At 42.7% G+C, this 20564-nt stretch overlaps 2 protein-coding genes across 3 annotated transcripts in view; both read right to left on the bottom strand.

Annotated features, from left to right (window-relative positions):
- The window catches only part of RSL24D1 (ribosomal L24 domain containing 1), a 23393-nt gene extending 16811 nt beyond the window's left edge, over positions 1–6582 (bottom strand). The window contains exons 1-2 of the mRNA XM_032796692.2: positions 6424–6582; positions 3859–3972 (exon numbers count right to left, since the gene is read on the bottom strand). Of these exons, the coding sequence (XP_032652583.1) occupies positions 3859–3972; positions 6424–6504 (195 nt within the window). The 5' untranslated portion in view covers positions 6505–6582. The remainder of the gene's footprint in view (positions 1–3858; positions 3973–6423) is intronic.
- Positions 6583–9608: 3026 nt separating this feature from the next.
- RAB27A (RAB27A, member RAS oncogene family) overlaps positions 9609–20564 on the bottom strand; it is a 97263-nt gene continuing 86307 nt past the window's right edge. For both annotated transcript variants that reach the window (XM_032796671.2, XM_032796672.2), the window contains one exon: positions 9609–12531. In XM_032796671.2, the coding sequence (XP_032652562.1) occupies positions 12333–12531 (199 nt within the window). In that variant the 3' untranslated portion in view covers positions 9609–12332. The remainder of the gene's footprint in view (positions 12532–20564) is intronic.

Genomic DNA, 20564 nt, shown 5'->3' with positions numbered 1-20564 from the left:
ATAGCGGCGCCACTCCAGGGGGCGCCCTGCCGACCCACCGAGTGTTGCTAGGGTAAAAATCTTCCGACGAACGTGCACGCGGCGCGCACACACCTAACTGGAATGGATATGAGCAACACATCTCGAAGAACAACAGTTACAAAGGTGAGTAACCGTCTTTTCTAATGACAATCTGGTCAGCTTAATTCTTAACCAAGAATCCTGGAACAACCCAAGCTCTGAAAGGGGAGAGGATGAGAAATGCAAAGACAAATATTTTGCTCCGTCCTAAATTATTCTTAGCAGTGTTAACTGACACCAACTAGAATAGCAACAAGTTTTATACAGATGTCTCAGGAAGTCTCCTTCCTCTACCACCTAGAGGAAAAACTCACTAGTATTCCCAGACTAGCTGACCAAATGCCACTCAGAAAGGAAAGACAGCCCAAAAATGTAAGTACTGATTAGATGCTCCATCCAGTCGAAGTACAGCAGCAATAAATCCCCAGAGAAAATAATCATGTGTTAGTACCAGAAATCTGAACATCCTCTAAACACAAAGTGGCTGCAAAAGCCTCTCAGCACCCCAGAAGCGCTCCTAAAAAGACACAGCACTGTCCAGTTGCTGGTTATATTACAGCTAACAACAGCATTCATCTACTGCTTGCGATGTTCAAAAAAAGTAGCTATATACTGATTGGACAATGTTCAATTCAGCACATATATTTTAATGGGATTTTGATAGGTAATTCTCGTGCTACCCATGACTCTGTAGACCAGGGGTCGACAACCTTTCAGAAGCGGTGTGTCGAGTCTTCATTTATTCACTCTCATTTAAGGTTTCATGTGCCGGTCATACATTTTAATGTTTTAGAAGGTCTCTTTCTATAAGTCTATAATATATAAACTAAACTATTGTGGTATGTAAAGTAAATAAGTCTTTTAAAATGTTTAAGAAGCTTCATTTAAAAATTAAATTAAAATGCAGAACCCCCAGACCAGTGGCCAGGACCCGGGCAGCATGAGTGCCACTGAAAATCAGCTCGCATGCCGCCTTCTGCACACGAGCCATGGGTTGCCTACCCCTGCTATAGACGATGCCACCTCTTTTCAGTTTATTTTCCCCAATAAAACAAAAACCCTTTAGATCTAAATAGAGCTTTCATCCACAACAGTGTTTCCCTAACTTGGGATGCCGCTTGTTTAGGGAGAAAGACCCTTACGGGCCAGGCCAGTTTGTTACCTGCTGCGTCCGCAGGTCCGGCCGGTCACGGCTCCTACTATCGTGGTTCGCTGCTCCAGGCCAATGGGGGCTGCTGGAAGCAGTGCGGGCTGAGGGACATACTGGCTGCCGCTTCCAGTAGCCCCCATTGGCCTGTAGCAGCGAACCACAGCCAGTGGGAGCTGCGATTGGCCAGACCTGTAGATGCAGCAGGTAAACAAACCGGCCCAGCCTGCCATGAGCTTTCCCTACACAAGCACCGTCCCAAGTTTGGGAAACACTGATCTACAATATATTGTAACTTGGCCTCATATTTGAGTTTTGTTTTTAATTTTTGTTTTTCCTTTTCTTTATAAATTAGAATAATGTCAGCTTCTGTTAGGATACTGTTAAGCCTAAAATCTTAAGTGGGGAGCTTAAGAGAATATGAGAACAGAACAAATTAAGAACTTCTAACCATTCTTCCTACTCCAGCAGATCAGGGATCTCCAAAAAAAAAAAAAAAAAAATAACCACCAGTAAAACTCTCCTAAATCAGTTTTTAACAGTATAAAAACCACACAATAACTCTTTAGAAAGCCCAGTTACTACATGGCTGCCTAAAGATGTCTGGCAGCCACATTAAAAAAAATACTCTTGGTTAACTGCACAATAATGTCCACAAAGAAGTTACATAGACAGCAGTAGGTCACTAACAGTACCAAAAAAGTAGAGCATCCTTATTTTTCTGTTAATAAAAGCTAACTAAATCCTAGTAATCCTGTATTTAAGGACTGTCCTAGCCATGTATGTATATTTAATCAATTTCTCCCCGGGAAGTAACTCTGTCTTGAAATTCTTTAACTTTTTTTTTAAATCTATTTCATGTCTGGGAAATGAAAGCATCCTTGTGGGGGAAGATACTTCTTATAAATTCTCTCCTTCTAGAGAAAGATCAACATAGTTAACTGCCTTACACTTGAGAAATCTATATAGTCTACAGATTAAAGATGCTTCAGAACAAAAGATATATTACAAGAGGGAAGATGCTTTGCTAAAATGAATGTAAACAAGGGAAATAGTCTTTTCCAATAAATAAGTTTTGAGTCTGAGGAAAGCATAAGTAAGATGTTCATCAAAATTGCATCATCATAACTGCTGCACCTGAAGCACTGAAAGTCTGGAACTTGATGAGCAGAGCATTTAATGACAGGCTTAAGAACAATCTGGTAGGCTTGTTAGTTTTCTCTGATATGACACCTGCCCACACAACCAACCCCATAAGCAAGCACTCAAAATGTGGGTACAACAGATACAAGAGCTCTATATGTGTAACTATCTGATTTGCAGACGCAACCAATATACTCATCTAAGTTGTCATTTGCATTCCCAAATCAACAGATGCAGTAATTTTAAAATTTCACTCCTTAATTAGGACTTGTCTACACAAATAAGTTGTACTGCTTTAACTATACCCACACAGTTCTTCCCCTGCCAGTGTGGATGCAGTTATACTGGTATAGCTTATCCCCATACTATCAGTTTAAAAAATATGTCTGACAACCATAATTATACCAGTACAAAAGTTCTGAGTAGACCAGGCCTTTGTGAATGCCTGTGTTCAAGAAAAATTAAGAACGGCTGCATCCTATCCTCATATCTGCCAATGAATGACTTGCTGAAAGCCAAACAACAAAACTCTGCATTTTGATTTGATTTCTGTAAAAAGGAGGTGATACTCAACTTATAGGTGTGTTGCAAGGTTTAATTTGCATTTGTAAAATATTTTGAATGCATTGGATGAAAGATGCTACAGAAGCGCAAAATACTATGTTGTTGTCCATGCTGCCCATCCCTCTCAGCAATAGAAAAATGTTTTTCACAGGTCTTTGGGCCTCAAGGACCCTGCACATCTGGAAAGCCGGAAATGCAAAAAAAGAAAACTCTATAAAACTAATTTCCATTTGTTTTACTGCTGAATGTGTGGTTTGAGGATTTTTTTTTAAACTAACAGATTTTAAAGGAATCTCCATGTCTGTGACTCTCAGTAGAGTGCAAGCTCAGGTATTTACCTGATAAATTGGGAACAAAACATCTTGAAATTGAAATTAACGTAAATCCTAGGATTAAAAGTGATTCAAGTAAAATGGGCAGTTCTTTGCCACTTCATAACATCATTATCTGTGATAAGTTTAAAGCTACAACCACTACTACATTATTCTTCACATGTAAGACAATCCTTTTGGACTTCTAAATGATTGGCAGTGCCATGACGAACAAAAATAATTGTTATATCTATTTATTTTTTAAATAAATTATTCAAAGACAGCACAACACATTTAGACTGAAAATACAGAAGCCTAATCAGAAAGACAAATTTCAGGGTGATTCTAACCTTAAAGAATGGCCAGTTTTAAACTTTCAAAGAAAAGCATACTGCATATTTGTGCTTTATTATTGAGAAAATTGAAAGACCAGACTGTATTTTTAAAGCACTGATTTTCGTCTCACTATCTCTGGGGTAACAGAAGCACTTGCATACCGTGATTTGCCTGGCTATGTCACTTGAAGTATTACATGCCTAATGTTCATGTTTTGTTTTTATTCTTGGCCAAGATTTAAACACACATAGTAGTGTGTTTATATCCTTTACTAGTACAATATCATCAAGTACTTACCACTGTTAGTTCTTTACCAGCTGCTTTCCGGAAGGCTTTGGTCCATCTGACCTTTCTGGGATTTCGTTTCTTTTTAAAGTTTTTGTGGCATTTTGATCTGCAGAATCTAAAGACCTAAAGAAAGATTAAATACAAATAGAAAAAACGTCCACAATCAAATTAATTTATTGCCCACGCCATCCAAAATAACTGACGTTAATCTTAGTTATGTTACTCTACTGGCACTATTCAGTGCCAATTTAAAAAAATCACCATTATTTTCTTCCTTATAATGAAAAGTATCAATGAAACTAAAGTTACAAAGTATAGGATAGAAATGTCAGCTTTCATGGAATCTACACAACACCAAACAGCTAACAAGCCTTAGTCTGAACCTGAAGGATCTACCAGAGATTAAGGAATACAGTGCATTCTTCATGCCCATTCGAGGGGGGTGGGACAAAATACGCCCCACCCTTGTCAACCTGGTAGTGAAGGGACAATTCCCTCCCAGTGCAAAAAAGGAACTTGTGCAATACCACAGCAGACCAAAACAATTGGTCCTTTGCTAATCCCAGGGGTGGGAATGGCTAATCTGGGCATGAAAGAAGGTTCAGGTGGGAGGGTCAGGGTTTATATACCCTCCTGTAAGTGGACAGAGGCCAGTGGCTTACCTAAGCAATATAATCCCACCTGCCAGCTTAGGTGATGCTTCCCTGTCATCACACTTGCCTCTTTCAAGAGGGGGATCCTTAAGAGAGCCACTGTCAGATTTCCCCACCAGTGCAGACAAAGCCCATCCCCCACTTCGAGGTTGTGGGGGGTTGCGTTTGCAGCAAGTCACTTGTGTTACAGCCCTGGTGTGTTTGGGTAATTTCAATTTAAATATAGCTATTAAGCTTTACAGGGTATCCTTTTCATAATTTTGAAAAATAAACTTCATTTTGGTTATTTCAAATCATGTCTAAACATGTCTACAATCCATAGAATAGAATTTTAATGGAATACATGTTCAGTAACCTTCTTACAAAGTAATGAATACTGAATATTTACTACTAAAACATAAAATGTTAGTCTAATGAGTAAGATACTTGTACTGTTTCAATGGATCTTTGTTAAGTTAGCATAACAGGTTTCTGTTGTTGTATGTATAACAAATGCATAATTCTGAGTGTGGTTTTATTACACAAAATCCTGCTGTGACAGTCTATGTGCATCATTATATTCAATAGGATTTGACAAAGTGAATTTAATGTATCACTAGATCATGTAAATCAGTACAGAAAGATATTACACAGGATAAATAATACAAGTCTCAGTGTATCTTCTAAAATGATGGTATCATTCAAATTAATAGTTTGAGAGAGTTTTAGATCGTTATTTTTACTTTGTTTTACTTTACAAAGTCACATTACTCTGTTTTCACAATATCTTCACTTACAGTCTGCTGGGAACATGCATGCATCTATATGGCAATTACCTTTAAACAAACTGATGGTCAAAGAACTGCATGGTACAGGATTATTGAATCACCACATGCAAAAATAACTCCAAAACCTTAAAACTGTTCTGTGAATTTTCTATAACTGTCACCTAATCCTAGAGCTAGTGCTTTCCTTACAGGATAAACTTCTAACTGCACATAAAAATAGTCAAGTTTTGCAAGGTACAGAGAAAAGTTACTAAACAACTACTTTTTAGAACTTAATTTCAACTTTAAGGCCCCAATTCAGCAAGGCACCTAAGCACATGCCTAAATTCTAATGGTTTCAGTTGAACTTAAACATCTACTAAACTTCAAAACTGTATAAAAGCACATGCTTAGGTGCTTTGCTGAATCAAGGTCTAAATGTGTCAAGCATTTTTAGTCTAACACTGGTCTTTACAATGGCGCAAATGCTGATATTTACATTTTGCCACACAAGTACTTTGAATTTTGGCTGGGCAAAAAAGATTTTGCCTTAATTAATTTTGGACAACAAGCAGAATAGGAGCGCGGGGGCGGGTGATTCCTGGTGAGAGCTAGCTCAAGTAGAATTGCAGCACAGGCAGTGACAGCAGGGCTTAGCCATGCCCAACACTAACATCCTAATCCCTGCGAGTATATATCCGGGTAGGCCAGTGGTTTTCCACCTGTCGTCTGCGCACCGCTGGGGGGCCGCAGACTGTGTCAAAGCAGCCCGCATCGCCCTTTGAAAATGTTCAGGGGTCTGCACATGAAAACCGCAGGTCTAAGCTGCGCCACCGCTGCCTGCGCCATCGCTCTGTAGACTGGCGGCAGCTCCCCTAGAACTGGTGCGAGTGTGGGAACAACACCCCCAAAACACCGCGCGCTCGGCACGCGGCAGCCGGGACTGCCCGGCTGCGGGGCCACGGCCAGCCCAGGCTGCGCTTTAACGGGCTGGAGCCGAGTCCGCCGCCAAAGCAGAACTGGTCCTTAGACGGGCCTGGCCCCGCCCCCAGCTACATGGGCCCCAACGCAGGCTGGGCCTGGACCAACCCCGTGTGGCGATGCGCAGCGCCCCGGGCCCGGACCCTCGGAACCAGCTCGGCAGAACCCCTCCCGGGCCGCGCGTCCACCCCGACCTTGCAGTCGTTCCGCACGAACATGAGCCCGTGTCCCGGGTAGATGGGCCCGGAGCAGAAGTAACATTTCTCGATTCGCATCTTGCTGCCGACTGAACCCTCCGGGCACCCAGGCGCTTGGCCACGCCGCGCCGCGCCGGAAGTGACCGAACACACCTGACCGGAAGTGCAACTCTAATGCTCCCTTGCGGATAGAGCGTCTCCGCCGTCAGGGAGAGCGCCGTGAACTGCTCACAGCGCCCCCTGGTGCCTGTTCATGACCATGGGCAAGGCAGCCGGCTGGGCCTCGCTCGGCCCCTGGGACCCCCAGTGGCTCAGCCCAGTGCCCACAGGAGCCAATCATCAATGGAAAATCAAAGGGTATTAAAGGTACAGCGGAGGCTTTTGTGATTAATTTTTTTTATTAATTTTCATAAACAAATACAAAAAGGCAAAGGACAATTGAGGACAAAAGACATGAGGGCAGGAGGGTGGAGGGAAAGCAGCAGGTTCTGGTGGAAGGGAAAGCTGGCATTATCCGAGCTAGCTCAGCATTTCTTTGTTCAAATGTATCAAGAAGCAGGGGCCAACTTTCTTTTAATTCACATAATATTAGTCTTTATGTATATTTCCTGCATATTCCAACCTCCTTAACCATACAGGAGCTGAAATGTGTTTAATCAGTAAGGATCCATCCTGCTACTTTACCCTTACACCTTGTACATACTGTACTGGTAGGATTCCGGAGCTGTAGTTTCGGATGTCACTGTAGCATTCAGGATCTATAATCTGGGATGATGTCACTGCTTCAGAAATAAGAACAGGAAACTGTCTTGTGTATAGTCTGCCCAGATGTACCATCAAACCTTGGTTGCAGTTAATCACAATAGATCCAGAGACCGAAGACTTTCTCATACCAGTGAATCTGTTTCCAAAAGGGGTTCACAATCAGAAGTATGTGTTGGTACTGATATAGCTCAAGGGAGTACCACACTGTTTGGCATAAAGACGAGGTAGTAACCTATACATGCCATACAGTCTACCACTGCCACAAACTATGGGAGCCAGATGACCGTGCACCACAGTGACAAGAATTGTCAAGGACATTGTCACCGACTGCAAATCTGCTCTAGTGTTTAAAAATACTACCTTTGGGGGGTGGAGGGTCACAGTTAGCTTGGCAAGTAAGTCCAATTGCTATCAACATGTCTTATTTTGCACCCAGGGTTTATTAGCTCAAAAATGAGAAACGGGGGCAAAAGGATTTTGTTCTGATCCAAGTTGTAGTTGGGCTATGTACGCAATCTCAGACGCCAGAGCCTGCTTCAAATCTCTGAGAGAGCTCCACCTGGTGGCCTACTGAAGCAGTAACTTCTAAATCATTAAAAACCCACAAACAAAAACCCCTTCATGCACTGTCTAGCGCAGTGGTTTTCAAACTGTGGGTCGCGACCCAGTACCAGCCAATGGGAGCTGGTGGAGGCGGTGCCTGCACACGAGAGCCACGCAGAGCCGCTAGTGCGCCTCCACCAAGCCGGACCTGTTGCTGGCCGCTTCCAGGGTGCAGTGTGGTCCATGTTGCCAGGACAGGCAGGAAGCCTGCCTTAGCATCCCCTCTGCACCACTGACCAGGAGCCACCTGAGGTAAGCCCACACCCCAATCCCCTGCCCCAGCTCTGAGCCACCCCCAACCTGGAGCCCCTTCCTGCACCCCAAACCCCTCAGTCCCAGCCTCACCCGGCCTGTACCCCCAGCCCAGAGCCCTCACCCCCATCTGCACCCCAACCCCCTGCCCAGGGCTGGCTCCAGGCACTAGCTCAGCAAGGGGAAGGGGCAGCACGTTGGGTTGTTTGGCAGCAATTCCACAGCAGGTCCCTCGGTCCCTCTCGGGGGGAAGGACCTGCCGCCGAATTGCTGCCGAAGAAGAAAGTGGTGCAGTGGAGCAGGCGCTGATCGCGGCTTTTTTTTTTCCCCACCACTTGGGGTGGCAAAAAGCCTGGAGCCGTCCCTGCCTCTGCCCCAGCCCTGAGGCCCCCGCCAAACCCAGAACCCTCACCCCCACGCTCCCAACCCTCTGCCCCAGCCCTGAGCCCCTCCCACACCCCAAGCCCCTCATTTCCAGCTCCGTTGGGTCACGGGCATAAATAATTTTCTTCAACTAGGTCACCACTGGTCTAGGGTTCATAAGAGCAGGAAAATGCGAAGGAACAGTGTAGTGCAGGGGTTGGCAACCTTTGGCACGTGGCTCGCCAGGGTACACACGCTGGTGGGCCGGGCCGGTTTGTTTACCTGCTGCGTCCGCAGGTTCGGCCAATCGCAGCTTCCACTGGCCAGGTTTCACTGTCACAAATAGGGGTGTCAGATTCACCCCTGCAGAGGACACAGCTGATATTCACCATTCCACAATCTTCAGATTGCCGCATCTGGCGCAGGACCGTTCTGCTTCCCACTCTGCACCTTGCCGAAGGGAGATGTTGCTCCTACCTCTGTCCCTGGCATGCAGGATCTCTGCACCAAGGCCAGTTTACTCCTGCTTGGTGCAGGTGGGGTGAGGATTTGGACCAATTCACATACTAAAATATAAAACTATTTACCATGCCAAGTTACTCTGGTTTGGTCACCAACTCAGAAATGGGCTCCATTTACACCACACTCAGTATGCTTTGAGTGAAAACCAGACTGACTTTGGAGTAAAGACAGCTTTCCCAGTCAAAACAGATACAACATTCAGGCTTTGGCAAATTTAGTGTACAAAGAGTCCTTTTATTGTAACTGCCACTAATGTGACTCTGGGGAAGGCACAAAATGACTATTTTCATGGTCAATTCCACTAAATTCAAAATGGTGAAGTTGGCTCAGCTGATAGGCACTGTGTCAGCTCAATAAAACCCTTAACCACAGCTGTCTAGGAGTCAAATGGCTGTTTTCTAATCCCTCCTGTTTATCGATGCAAGGAGCCCAACTGTTTATGCTAATAGCATAAAATTCAGTATTTAAACCTTTTCTCCTAGTTTGGCACAAAAATAAATTTTCAAATATCAGAGTTTTCCACACCATGGAAATTCTGATTTTTAACCAGCTCTAGATTGGTTTAATGGTGTCACTAACCGGACTGTTAAGAGACTCAAATCACAGGGCTTGATCTCTGATGAAAGTTGCAGTAGGTGCAAAGTTGTGCTATAAATAACTCAGATTGAAATATTGGCATAATAGATTTTTCATACAGATATATATTTATGGCATTACATCAAAGCTATTTTATGAAGATAGATTTTTGATTTTACAGCATTTTAAAATAGATACATACAAATGTAGGACAAAATATGGCAATTACAGTATTAATATAAAATCTAAACGTGTATTCAAAGGGAAATATACTTAAGTAACATCAGTAGTAATTTAAACTCAGTAGTTGGCTGCACTTATCCTTACTTTTTTCAGGAATTGGAAATTATTTTAGCCACACAACTCCTATTAACTTTAATAAGTGGCAAAATTCCACTGGAACCCCTCTGAAAAGCGAGGGGTTACATTTCTGCATTAAAAACCCCAGACACTTAGGTGCACTGAAACATATTGTGCCCCACACAGGGGCGGCTCCAGGCACCAGCATGCCAAGTACGTGCCTGGGACGGCAACCCACGAAGGTGCTCTGCTGGTCGCCACGAGGGCGGCAGGCAGGTTGTCTTCGGCTGCATGCCTGCAGAGGGTCAGCTGGTCCCGCAGCTTTGGCAGACCTCCTGCAGGCTGCCGCCGAATTCAGGGGACCGGGGACCTCCCGTAGGCAAGCCGCTGAAGGCAGCCTGCCTGCCGTGCTTGGGGTGGCAAAATACCTAGAGCTGCCCCTGGATCCACAGTAGAATTCTTGTTACTCTACTGGCCGCCCAGGCAATGGCAACTTTGAAAGGCACTCATGAATTAGACTACAGTAACTCTGGTCCACAGGCATTTTGATTCCTGGTATGGTACAATAGAAAATACAGTAATTCATACAATATAAAATGCTTTAACTTCTGTCATAGTGCCTTAGCATTCAAGTTATATTGCACATGGTTATATCTCCTGGGTAGGTTGTGATAAAAATCTAAATATTTACATTTTGTGTTTGTTAAAGAACAAATGCATTGCTTTACGGAATGTTTTTTGACAGCTAGCAATGAGTTCTAACACACTATATTTCTAAAAAGTGACTGAAAATTTACATCAAAGTTTCCATTCAATTCAGTGAAGATATCACTTTCTTCTCAGATACCTTTCTGGTATACATTTTTGGTCCTTTTAACATATTCAATTTTTTTAACTAAAAATATATTACATTACATCTCATGCTGCCATCTGACTGTAGAAGTTTGCCTGAGCATGTGGTAGCCAAAATAACTAGCACTTTAAAATAAATAAATATTTAATTTCTAAAAGCAGCAGTAGCTTTGGAGTTCTGTAAACAAATTGCTATGAGAAGTCTATAAAAAGACTTTGAATTTGGCATGTTGAGACTTTACTTGGCAATATTTTAGAGTTATATGAACCTGTTACAGTAGAAAACAGTTTATTAGGCATATCACATAATCAGGCTGAAAAGAAATGTAAAAAAATACTGATTATTCCTTATCATATCTGGAGGATAAATAAAAATGATCACCCACCAGAAAGAGTATTCCTTTATATAATCAAAACATACTCCCTCATACTGTAGGTGAGACTTTAAAGGGAATGAACAAAACACATACAAAATGTGTACAAGTTGTACAGGACCCAGAGGTAAAGAAGAAGAAGAAAACCAGCTTTATAAATTTACAGATATACTAATTTAAACATCATTGATATCTTAGGCAGTTATAGCTCACCAGAATAAGACCAATATTAAAATTTCAGTCCAAATTTGAAGAAGAAATGTTCCAAATGTACGCTTGGTACAAACAAATTCAGTGCAAAGCACTAGCTCTGATGAAATTTTGCTGGCACTTAGCTTGCCCTAAATTCCTGTTAAAACATAAAAGAGTTTGTATATAAAATGTATGCATTCATAAACACACACTCCATCTACGATCTACATTGCAGACCTATAATCGGTATAACTACATTGCTCAGGAGTATGAAAAATCCACACCCGAACGAGTCAGTTATCCCGACCTAATTCCCCATGTAGACAGTGCTATGTCGATCAGAGAGCTTCTCCTGTCGACATAGCTACTGCCTCCTAGGGAGATGGATTAACTATGCCGTCAGGAAAGCTCTCGCCCGTCGGTGTAGGAGTAAGTGGTACAGTGGAGCAGCTGCACCAATATAGCAATTTAAGTGTAGACCTGCTGTTGGTATGTATATACCTCAGCACATTCTTGAAATTCATGTTAGGTGATCTATTCTAAGGTACTGAATCTTTCCTATAGTACAGTTGGAGTTTAGGAGATCAAGTTCAAGACTGCATGGCATAGCAGTAGTGCTGTACAAGTGTCATTTTGGCATTTCTCCAGACAGCTTTTTATTCCATATAAAAATAGCCCTGTTTTAGCTCCTGTCATTAGAAACGAATAATTCATGGAAAAACAAGAAAAAATCATTTGCCTGCTTTTGCAAAGCACATACAGTTTGCTGTTTATCATTACTGTTGTAATGATGGAACATTTCTGTTCAAATTGGACTTAAAGACCTCCATAGTCTGTAACAATGGTAAACCAGTCAAAGATACTGAAAGTTGAGTGTCCAATGTCGCACCAAACCTAAACAAACATATCTCTGGCTAACTGCTAATAAATTAAACATTTGCCAAGCAATAGTTAATGTTGTTAGAAAGCAAATGCCAATAATTAATACAGCTTTGTTACTATATATCCATATGGTAAGAGCTGTCCATAAATGAATCCATTAAGCTGCAACTGTACTATACTTTAACATAAATATGTTAATTTAATTGCTGCAATAAAGTTTGTTTCTCAACAACCACATTTGCCTTTATCTTTCTCCTCATGTAGCTGCTCAGTAGAGCTGTGTCCATTGGACCGTACTACCCCCTCGGGTATCCATGACTTGTCCACGCACCGTTCCATGCGCTTCATGATAAGGTCGAGCAGAGTTTCAACTGCCTTGCTCACATTAGTTCCATTGGCTGCACTTGTTTCAAAATATGGTATCCTGTAAAGGATAAAAACAAACAAACAAAAAAAACCAAACACCATCACAAATCAAGCGAGACCTTCCCTGGAAGGAATGCATTATATGGTTATGGCCAAGTGCATTAAAACATTCTCCTTAGAGAGGTCAACAGAATCAAACAGAATTCAACAAAAGCTGAAATTGAAATGCAACTCTTTGTGATGTGCTTAGAGATGCAATAGCAGGACAAATATTAATTAACCTCATAACAGCCCAGTGAGGTGGGTATTAACCCCATTTTACTGAGGCACCAGTGGATTATGTGAATTCCACAGTGAGCCAGGAAAAAAATAATCCTGGAGTTCTGTGTTCCAGTCCTTTCTTTTAACCACAAACAAATATAACTGCTCTGTTGGGCCTCGTCTTCACAAGCATTTTTCTTAAAAATTTCCCATCATGGCTGTTCTACTGGTGATAGCAATCATGGGAGTGCTCACATATATAGGCTGCCAAGAGATCTTGTACACTAGCTACCAAGGGTGTAGCTGAACTGGTGCGAAGCCAATGCTTATTAAAGAAAAAAAAAATGTATGGACCACAGCCACTGCGCGTGTGTGATGTCCCTCCCTCAAAAGTTTCCCTCCAGCAGAAAAGAGCCAAGGACATAACACTCTTCACGCTATTGTATTCCTCCGGCTCGTAAGGACCTCAAGGTCTTGGGAGAACAGCTGTCTCTTCAACTCCTGCTCTAGGTGCTTCCTCCACGGGCTCTCCCATTATGTGAATCTCACTATTTCCAGCACAGAGTGGCAGCTGCAAGGAATGCAGGGAGAATGGGCCACTTAAGGATTCAGATTTGGGGTGGTGGCAAACATCAGAGACAATGGGTAGTGCATGTGGGATGGTCAGTCGTCTCTTCGTTGATCTGGACTCCCTGTTCCTCTCAGGACCTTAGGGTGCAAGAAGAGACTGGCGACTCAGGAGAAGAGGCATGAAGGCAAGATAGGGGACAAAGAGAGGCATTGAGGTTGGGGGGAGGAAGCAGGAAAGAGAGAGAACAGAAGGAGGAAAACGTGAAAGTGGTAAAAGAGGAAAAGAAAGGGATGGACAAGCTTGATTTGCGCATATTGGAGAAGAAAGACGGGAAAGGGTGACTCGGGAAATGGAGATGAGACTAGAAAAGATAAGAGTGAAAACACTAGGCAGAAATAAGAAAAGGGATATGGCAATGGAGGGATGGAGAGAGATGCAGAAACAAGAAGCAGATAATGAAATTGAGGGAAAGAAAAAAGAAAGAAAAGTTAGTGAGTTGGATACTGTAATACTAGGTATTTCCGGGGCTCCAAATATCATGGAGAATGCTGCTACTCCCAAATGGGTCTCAAGAGCATTATTCTCCATACATAAAAGATCTCTCCATCCATAAAAGGCCTTCACTCCATCCCTTACCGTATGGAAGTTCTCTGTTGTTTCCCTTAACTTCTATCAATGATGATGTACACTAGATAACCCCCTATATCATCTTGGGAAAAGAAAGAATCTGTGGGTCAAATGAAGCTTCCCTTCCCACCCACACCACAGGAAAGGGTGAACCGTGACAGGAATGTTCACTGGAGACAGAATGGTTGATGATGGGGGTGAGAGCATAAACAGAGAGGCATGTAGTGATAAGAGGCTATAAGAGGGTCTAAGTGAGATGCTGACATTCAGCAAGAAGAAGCTACCAATTGCTTTGATGGAAGACAATGACAAGGTGCAGACGGAATAAGGGAGCTCCGGGCAGTGATAAATTCAGTTTATTTCCAGGCTTTAAATGAAGAAACGTAGAAAATTCCTCATAGGATACTGTGCAGAAAAGGATGGAAGAGGCAGCTCTGGGACTGAGGAGTGAAGGAGGGATTCAATCAATAGTCCACATTAAGCATCAGAAGTCACCAGCACAGTGAATAATGGGCCAAAAAAGAGGAAAAAAAAGGCAGGGGGCATACACTATGGAGAGAGTCTGTAGACCAGGGGCGGGCAAACTTTTTGGCCCGAGGGTCGCATCAGGTTTTGAAAATGTATGGAGGGCCGCTTAGGGGAGGGGGTCGAGGGCTGGCTCCCACCTCCTATCCACCCCACCCCCCCGGGACTCCTGCTCCATCCAACCTCCCCGTTCCCTGACAGCAACCCCCACCCCCGGACTCCTGCCCCATCTAACCCTCTCTCGTCCCCAATTGCCCCCACCGCCCCATCCAAACCCTCCTCTCCTTCCTGACTGCCCCCCCCGAGACCCCTGTCCCTATTCAACTCCTGTTCCCATCCTCTGACCGCTCCAACCTCTATCCACACTCCCATCCCCTGACCACTACCCTGAACTCCCCTGCCCTCTATCCAAGCCCCCCCTGCTCCCTCCCCCCTTACCGTGCTGCCTGGAGCACTGGTGACTGGCGGCACCACAGCCATGCTGCCGAGCCATGCTGCCGCAACTGCACAGCACAGAGCACCAGGTCAGGCCAGGCTCTGCAGCTCTGCTGCCCCAGGAGCTCCCAAGCCCTGACACCTAGAGCATTGCACCGGCACCGGGATGAGCTGAGGCTGCGGGGGAGGGGGGGACAGGAGCTCGGGGCTGGGCAGGAGGGTCCCGCGGGCCCCATAGTTTGACCACCCGTGCTGTAGACTGTGAGCTATGCTATACACTGATGGCAGAGTTGAGCTCATGAGAATAATCCACATACCAAGATAAAGGAGGAAGAAGGAACTCAACCCTGGAAACTGTATTAGCCATACAGAGCCAAGCAGACAGGAAATCATTTGGTTAAATCAAATGAAACTCCTGCATGAAAAAGCCATGGCATAACAGTGAAAGGACTGCTGTCGTCATCACTATCCTGATCCACACTGTGTGAAAAGATACAGCTTGGCCAGAGCAGTAGTAAATCCCAATTCTTTCATTTTTTTCCCCTTAATTTTTAAAAATTGTCCATGAGGGAAAAGATAGCTTAAGACCCTTGGACTCATATCTCACTTAACAATAAGCTCTGTCCTTGCCATGACATCTGGGAGAGAGCCCATGATGCCAGCCTCCATTGCCCACTTATTATATTTTTAAACAAGCACCGTCATGCTTTCTCCCATACTGCCCTTCATGCTTGGGAGGAGCTTCCCATAGATATCCTAAAAACTACCTCATTATCCTCGTTCAAATCCCTCCTGAAAATTCTGCTCTCTCTATGATGCCTTCAAATACACTTGACAACAAAAATTTAGACTGTTGGTATGCTGAGACCACAGCGTACCATGCTGACCAATACTGTCTTATTGTTTCCTTATACCCCCTGCATATTTGTCTTGGTAGCTCTGCAAGTTCCCTCAGATCCCTTGGGTATTTAACAGCTGGCCTAGGTTTGTGCTAGTGCCTCCTCTTTCACAACTCCAGTCTCTGATAATACCTCATCCTTATTACCAGGAAAGAGTATGGATCTCCACAACATCCTCTGCAGTGAGGATGGATACAAAAGTCATTTAGCTATTGTGCAGTGTTCTTCTCCTCCTCAGCTGCTCCTTTTACTCCTTGGTAATCCAGACAACCCACTATCCCCCAACATTCCTGCTTCTTATATATTTAGTGAACTTCCTGAAAGTCTGTTTAAACACTTGAAGCTGTGCTCCAGAGCTAAAGAGGGGATAATCCTTGTTTATAACTCATTCATCTTCTGACACAAGATGCAAACAGGGAAAAGAATATTAATTTGATGAAATAAAGGAGATGTGTTTAGTAAAAAGGTAGAAATACTTTTGTGCTCTTAATATTTTGAATCTGTTGCTGAACAAAAATTCTCTGAGTAAACATACTTTTGAACCCTTTGTCATGTATCATCTACAAATCTAGTATAATTTGCAATATTAATTCTATAAAAAGGCTGCATATTAGTGAAATCCTAGATTTTCCTACTGAAATAAATCTTTCAGGTGAGAGTGGCCCAGGACAATAAATTGGAAACTTGCCCTAATCATTGCTTTATACACTGCTCTTCTGGGTCAAAGTCATTTTGACATTTTGCCATAACAGTACAGCTCCATCTAGAGTTAGCATGTCACCCTGCAAGGGTACCTGCACTCACGAAAACTAAGTTACAGCCTCAAAATTTACACTGTATAACACTAAAAACACTAACATCTTTTAGGACTGCATGTATAGGTCACACAGCTGCTGAAGGAGCGAGGAGGAGAAAATTAAAAGTAGAAGATCCATCTCAGAAGCAGGAGAGGCAGTTTCCACAGACATCAAAGTCTTGATTTGCTGATCTCTGAAACTGTTCCTTGGGATCAATTCAGGCAGAAAACATACATTTTTATCCTTTGTAAACTACTGCCATATTCCCCATGGAAACTGTTCAGCACAGAAATGTGAAATTCTCAGCCTAGCCCAAATATGCAAACACTCGGAAAAATCTCAGGTGTTGCCTTACAGGAAGGGCAGGTAATTCTGTCATTTACATTTCAGCGATGTAATGAATCACCAAGTCATTCTTATTGCCAACAGAAGAATCCAGCAAGTCATGTCTAAGACTGTAAGTGTAACTGGCAGCTTCACCTGAGTGAAGGGAGCTAATGATTGTTCCAGAGAACATCACACTTCCACTTCAAGACCTCTTCAGAAGCTGTAATACACAAAGCATTTTCCTTTCTCTACCTTGACATGTTACTGCTTTCTACTGTATGCAATGTTGTTGTTTTAGCCATGTTGGTCCCAGGATATTAGAGACACAAGGTGAGATAATAGGTTTTAATGCTCGCTCTCAGGCTCTGTGTAAGCTTGAAAGCTTGTTTCTCCTACAAGCAGAAGGTGGTCCAATAAAAGAAGTTACCTCATCCAACTTGTCTGTCCGCTTTCTATTTTGAGAGCCTCAGAATGCCAAAGGGGTTGAATTTTAAAACCAATTTACTTAAGGCGGGGTTCAGAGAGGAAAGAGCTGGATGACACTTCCATTTTGTCTCATTTAAAATCAGTTACTTCCTGATTATATGAAATGCAAAGAATAAGCAATATGATAAATTTAAGCAATGTACACAAGACCAAAGGGAGACGTGGGAGACTATCCATTGAACAATTTAAAATCTATTAATTTATGGACCTTAACATACTACATACATGAAAATTAATCCTGACAGCCTGAGGAATGACTCAAGGACCCTGTTGTTACTGGACAAGCTTGCTTTTTAAAATACTTGTATATAAATAAATTGGGCATCAATCAATGGAAATAAGGACAGGCGTATTTAGGTGCGAATTTTCACAGCAGAGGAAATTACAAGATGAAATGCAGTTGCAGGAACAGAATATTTTTCCCAAGAGCTATTTCCCAAGATGTTTTTTCAGGTCTGGATCTGAAAAGAACATGTGGATCTCTATTCACAGGCACTGTGCTTGGTGGTGATAAAAAACAGTCTCTGTTCCTAGAATGCCTTTCCTGATCAAGCAGAAACAAACACAGGAATATTATGTGTGTGCTAAGAGGGGACTTGAGAGTGAATCATGTTTAACCCAGTTGCCTAGTTCAAAGGTATACTGAAAGTGGTTAGTCAAGCAAGGGACTTGGCCCACCAGGGCAGAGCACCTGTATTATGCAGTGTCATAAACAGAGGGTTAAGGGTTAATATCTCTTTTACCTGTAAAGTGTTAAGAAGCTTAGTAAACCTGGCTGTCACCTGACCAGAGGACCAATAGGGGGGACAAGATACTTTCAATTTGGTGGAGGGAAGTCCTGTCTTTGTTGCTTTTGTTTTTGTTTGTTGTTGTTCCTCTTGGGGTAAGGGGACCAGACATAGACCCAGGCTCTCCCAAATCTTTCTCGGACATCAGAGTCTTTATCATGTTTCCACAAATTGTAGTAATTAGCCAGCAGCAAAGCGAGATTAGCTGCTTATTTTTGGGTCTTCTCACTTTGCTAAATGTTTCTTTTTGCTTGGATGGGATTTTACTCTGTTTGTGAACTCTGACCTGAGGCTAGAGGGGTTTCCTCTGGGCTATATAAAAATTAAGTACCCTGTAAAGCATTTCCATCCTGATTACAGGTTAATTTACTTTTTCTTAATTAAAAGCTTTTTTTTGTAAGATCTGATGATTTTCTTGTTTTAAGATCCAAGGGGATTGGGTCTGAACTCACCGGGATTGTGGGGGGAAAGGAGGGGGGAGTGGCTATTTTTTCCCTTTCCTTTTGGTTTTTTTTTAAGATCCAAGGGGTTTGGATCTGTGTTCCCCAGGGAAGGTTTAAGGGAACAGAAAGTGTGCCAAACACTAAATTCTGGCTGGTGGCAGTGTACCAGATCTAAGCTAGTAATTAAGCTTAGAAGTGTTCATGCAGGTCCCCACTTTTTGTACTCTAAAGTTCAAACTGGGGGAAAAAAATCTTGACATGCAGTATATTTTAAAACAAGATAGAATTGCAAAATCTGTCCCAGCCATTTAAGGCCCTTAATATAAGAGGTGTGTTTCAGCCACTGTCCCCAAAGTGGTGGGCTATCACACAGGCTGAGAGAGCAAAAGGAACCTGAACTGGTACCCAATTTGCCTCCAATATCCACCCTTCTCTCTCTTATCTTCCTTTTGACAGGAAGTCAGCAGCCTCCTGCTGGTCCCAGTAAAGTCTGATTATGGTCTGTCTTGTTTTACACAATCCGCTCAGTTGCATTCAGCTTCCTGTCATCTAATTTGACTGAACATGTCTGTGAACAACCACAGTAACATTTTTAAATGGAGATGAGGGGTGATCATGACTAGAGCAGTAAGTCTAAAACTAGCACTCTCGCTCTCTTTCCCTCATGTGCCAAAAGTGGATTTTAGCAGTATCCTTGGTGCTAGGTCCAAAAAGCTGGAGAGAGGTTTATTTAATACACACACTGCAAAGCGTTGGGCTGTATGTTAAACATGGAAGTGTTGGGAGGAAATGCTGGATCCCGCAGATGATTAACAATGCCTCAGTAATTCGTCATGGAGTTGAAACAAATGACAGAATTACCTGAGCTTCCTGTAAAATACAGAAGCATTTCTTCCTTTTCTTATACCCATAAAAAAGTTTTAAGCCATTAAAGATTGAATCATTGGGGTAACGTTTTAGCAACCCATTTCATGAGAGGGGAAATCCTTTTAGTTAAAGAGATTTTAGAGCCTCAAGGAACTCTGTCTCTTGGGCTCACTGCTGAGCAACCTACATGCTTTGTCATACTGCGTAAATCTTCCATTCTCATTAGGTGAAGAAATAGCTAAGGTAACTGAAGGTCAGGAATGCAAGGGTGGAGACTGCAAGAATGAAAAGCTTCAAATGACTTTCACCTGAATCCGTTGGTTGATAAAATTATGCTTCTGTTTATACAATTAAAGAGAAATGGGAGCCTGGATTTCTGTGAGAAACAAGGTAACCTGTCAGATTATTAGATGGAGAGCCCTATTACTATTTATTTAGGCACAAATTTACACAGATAAATTATAGGTGGAATTTTTAAAATCTCTCTTGCTCCCATGCATGGTAGTCTTAATAGGTCACTACCATCTGGAAAATGCAGATAATTCTTGCTTGTCTTCTCTTAATTTGTGAGGTTTAGTTAATACTAAGTGTTAAATATTTAATAACGGACTAATCAGTCTCCTAGTGACTGTCTCCTCTACACCGCACTGTAAATGCAACATTTACTGGTGCTAGGCATGGGGGGAAAATGTTTAGTAGTATCCAGAATGGTTAGCAGCACCAGCAGCAGCAGTTCACCCAGTAAGGCAGGGTCACTCCTCTTTCCTACCTCAACTTTTGAAGACGTAAGACCATTCCTAATAATAGCAACCTTCCTCATCCACCTACAAGTACTGAGAACCATATAGCAGCTCACAGAGTGAAATCAGATCTATGAATCAGCCTTCCAGTTTTTGATTCCCACATTGATCAAGTTGGTATTTTGACCACAAGATTAACACACATTTCACCTTCTGCAAGTAATATCAATGTATGAAGTGACATGCAAAAAGATTTCAATATAAACCCACATCATCTACTGCTTTGCATTTCCCAAATTTCCATTCCTTTTTATAAAAGGTACAT

This window comes from Chelonoidis abingdonii, chromosome 9, assembly GCF_003597395.2.
Source record: "Chelonoidis abingdonii isolate Lonesome George chromosome 9, CheloAbing_2.0, whole genome shotgun sequence".
In the NCBI taxonomy this organism is placed as follows: Eukaryota; Metazoa; Chordata; order Testudines; family Testudinidae; genus Chelonoidis; species Chelonoidis abingdonii.
This window is presented reverse-complemented; position numbering and strand designations above follow the sequence as displayed.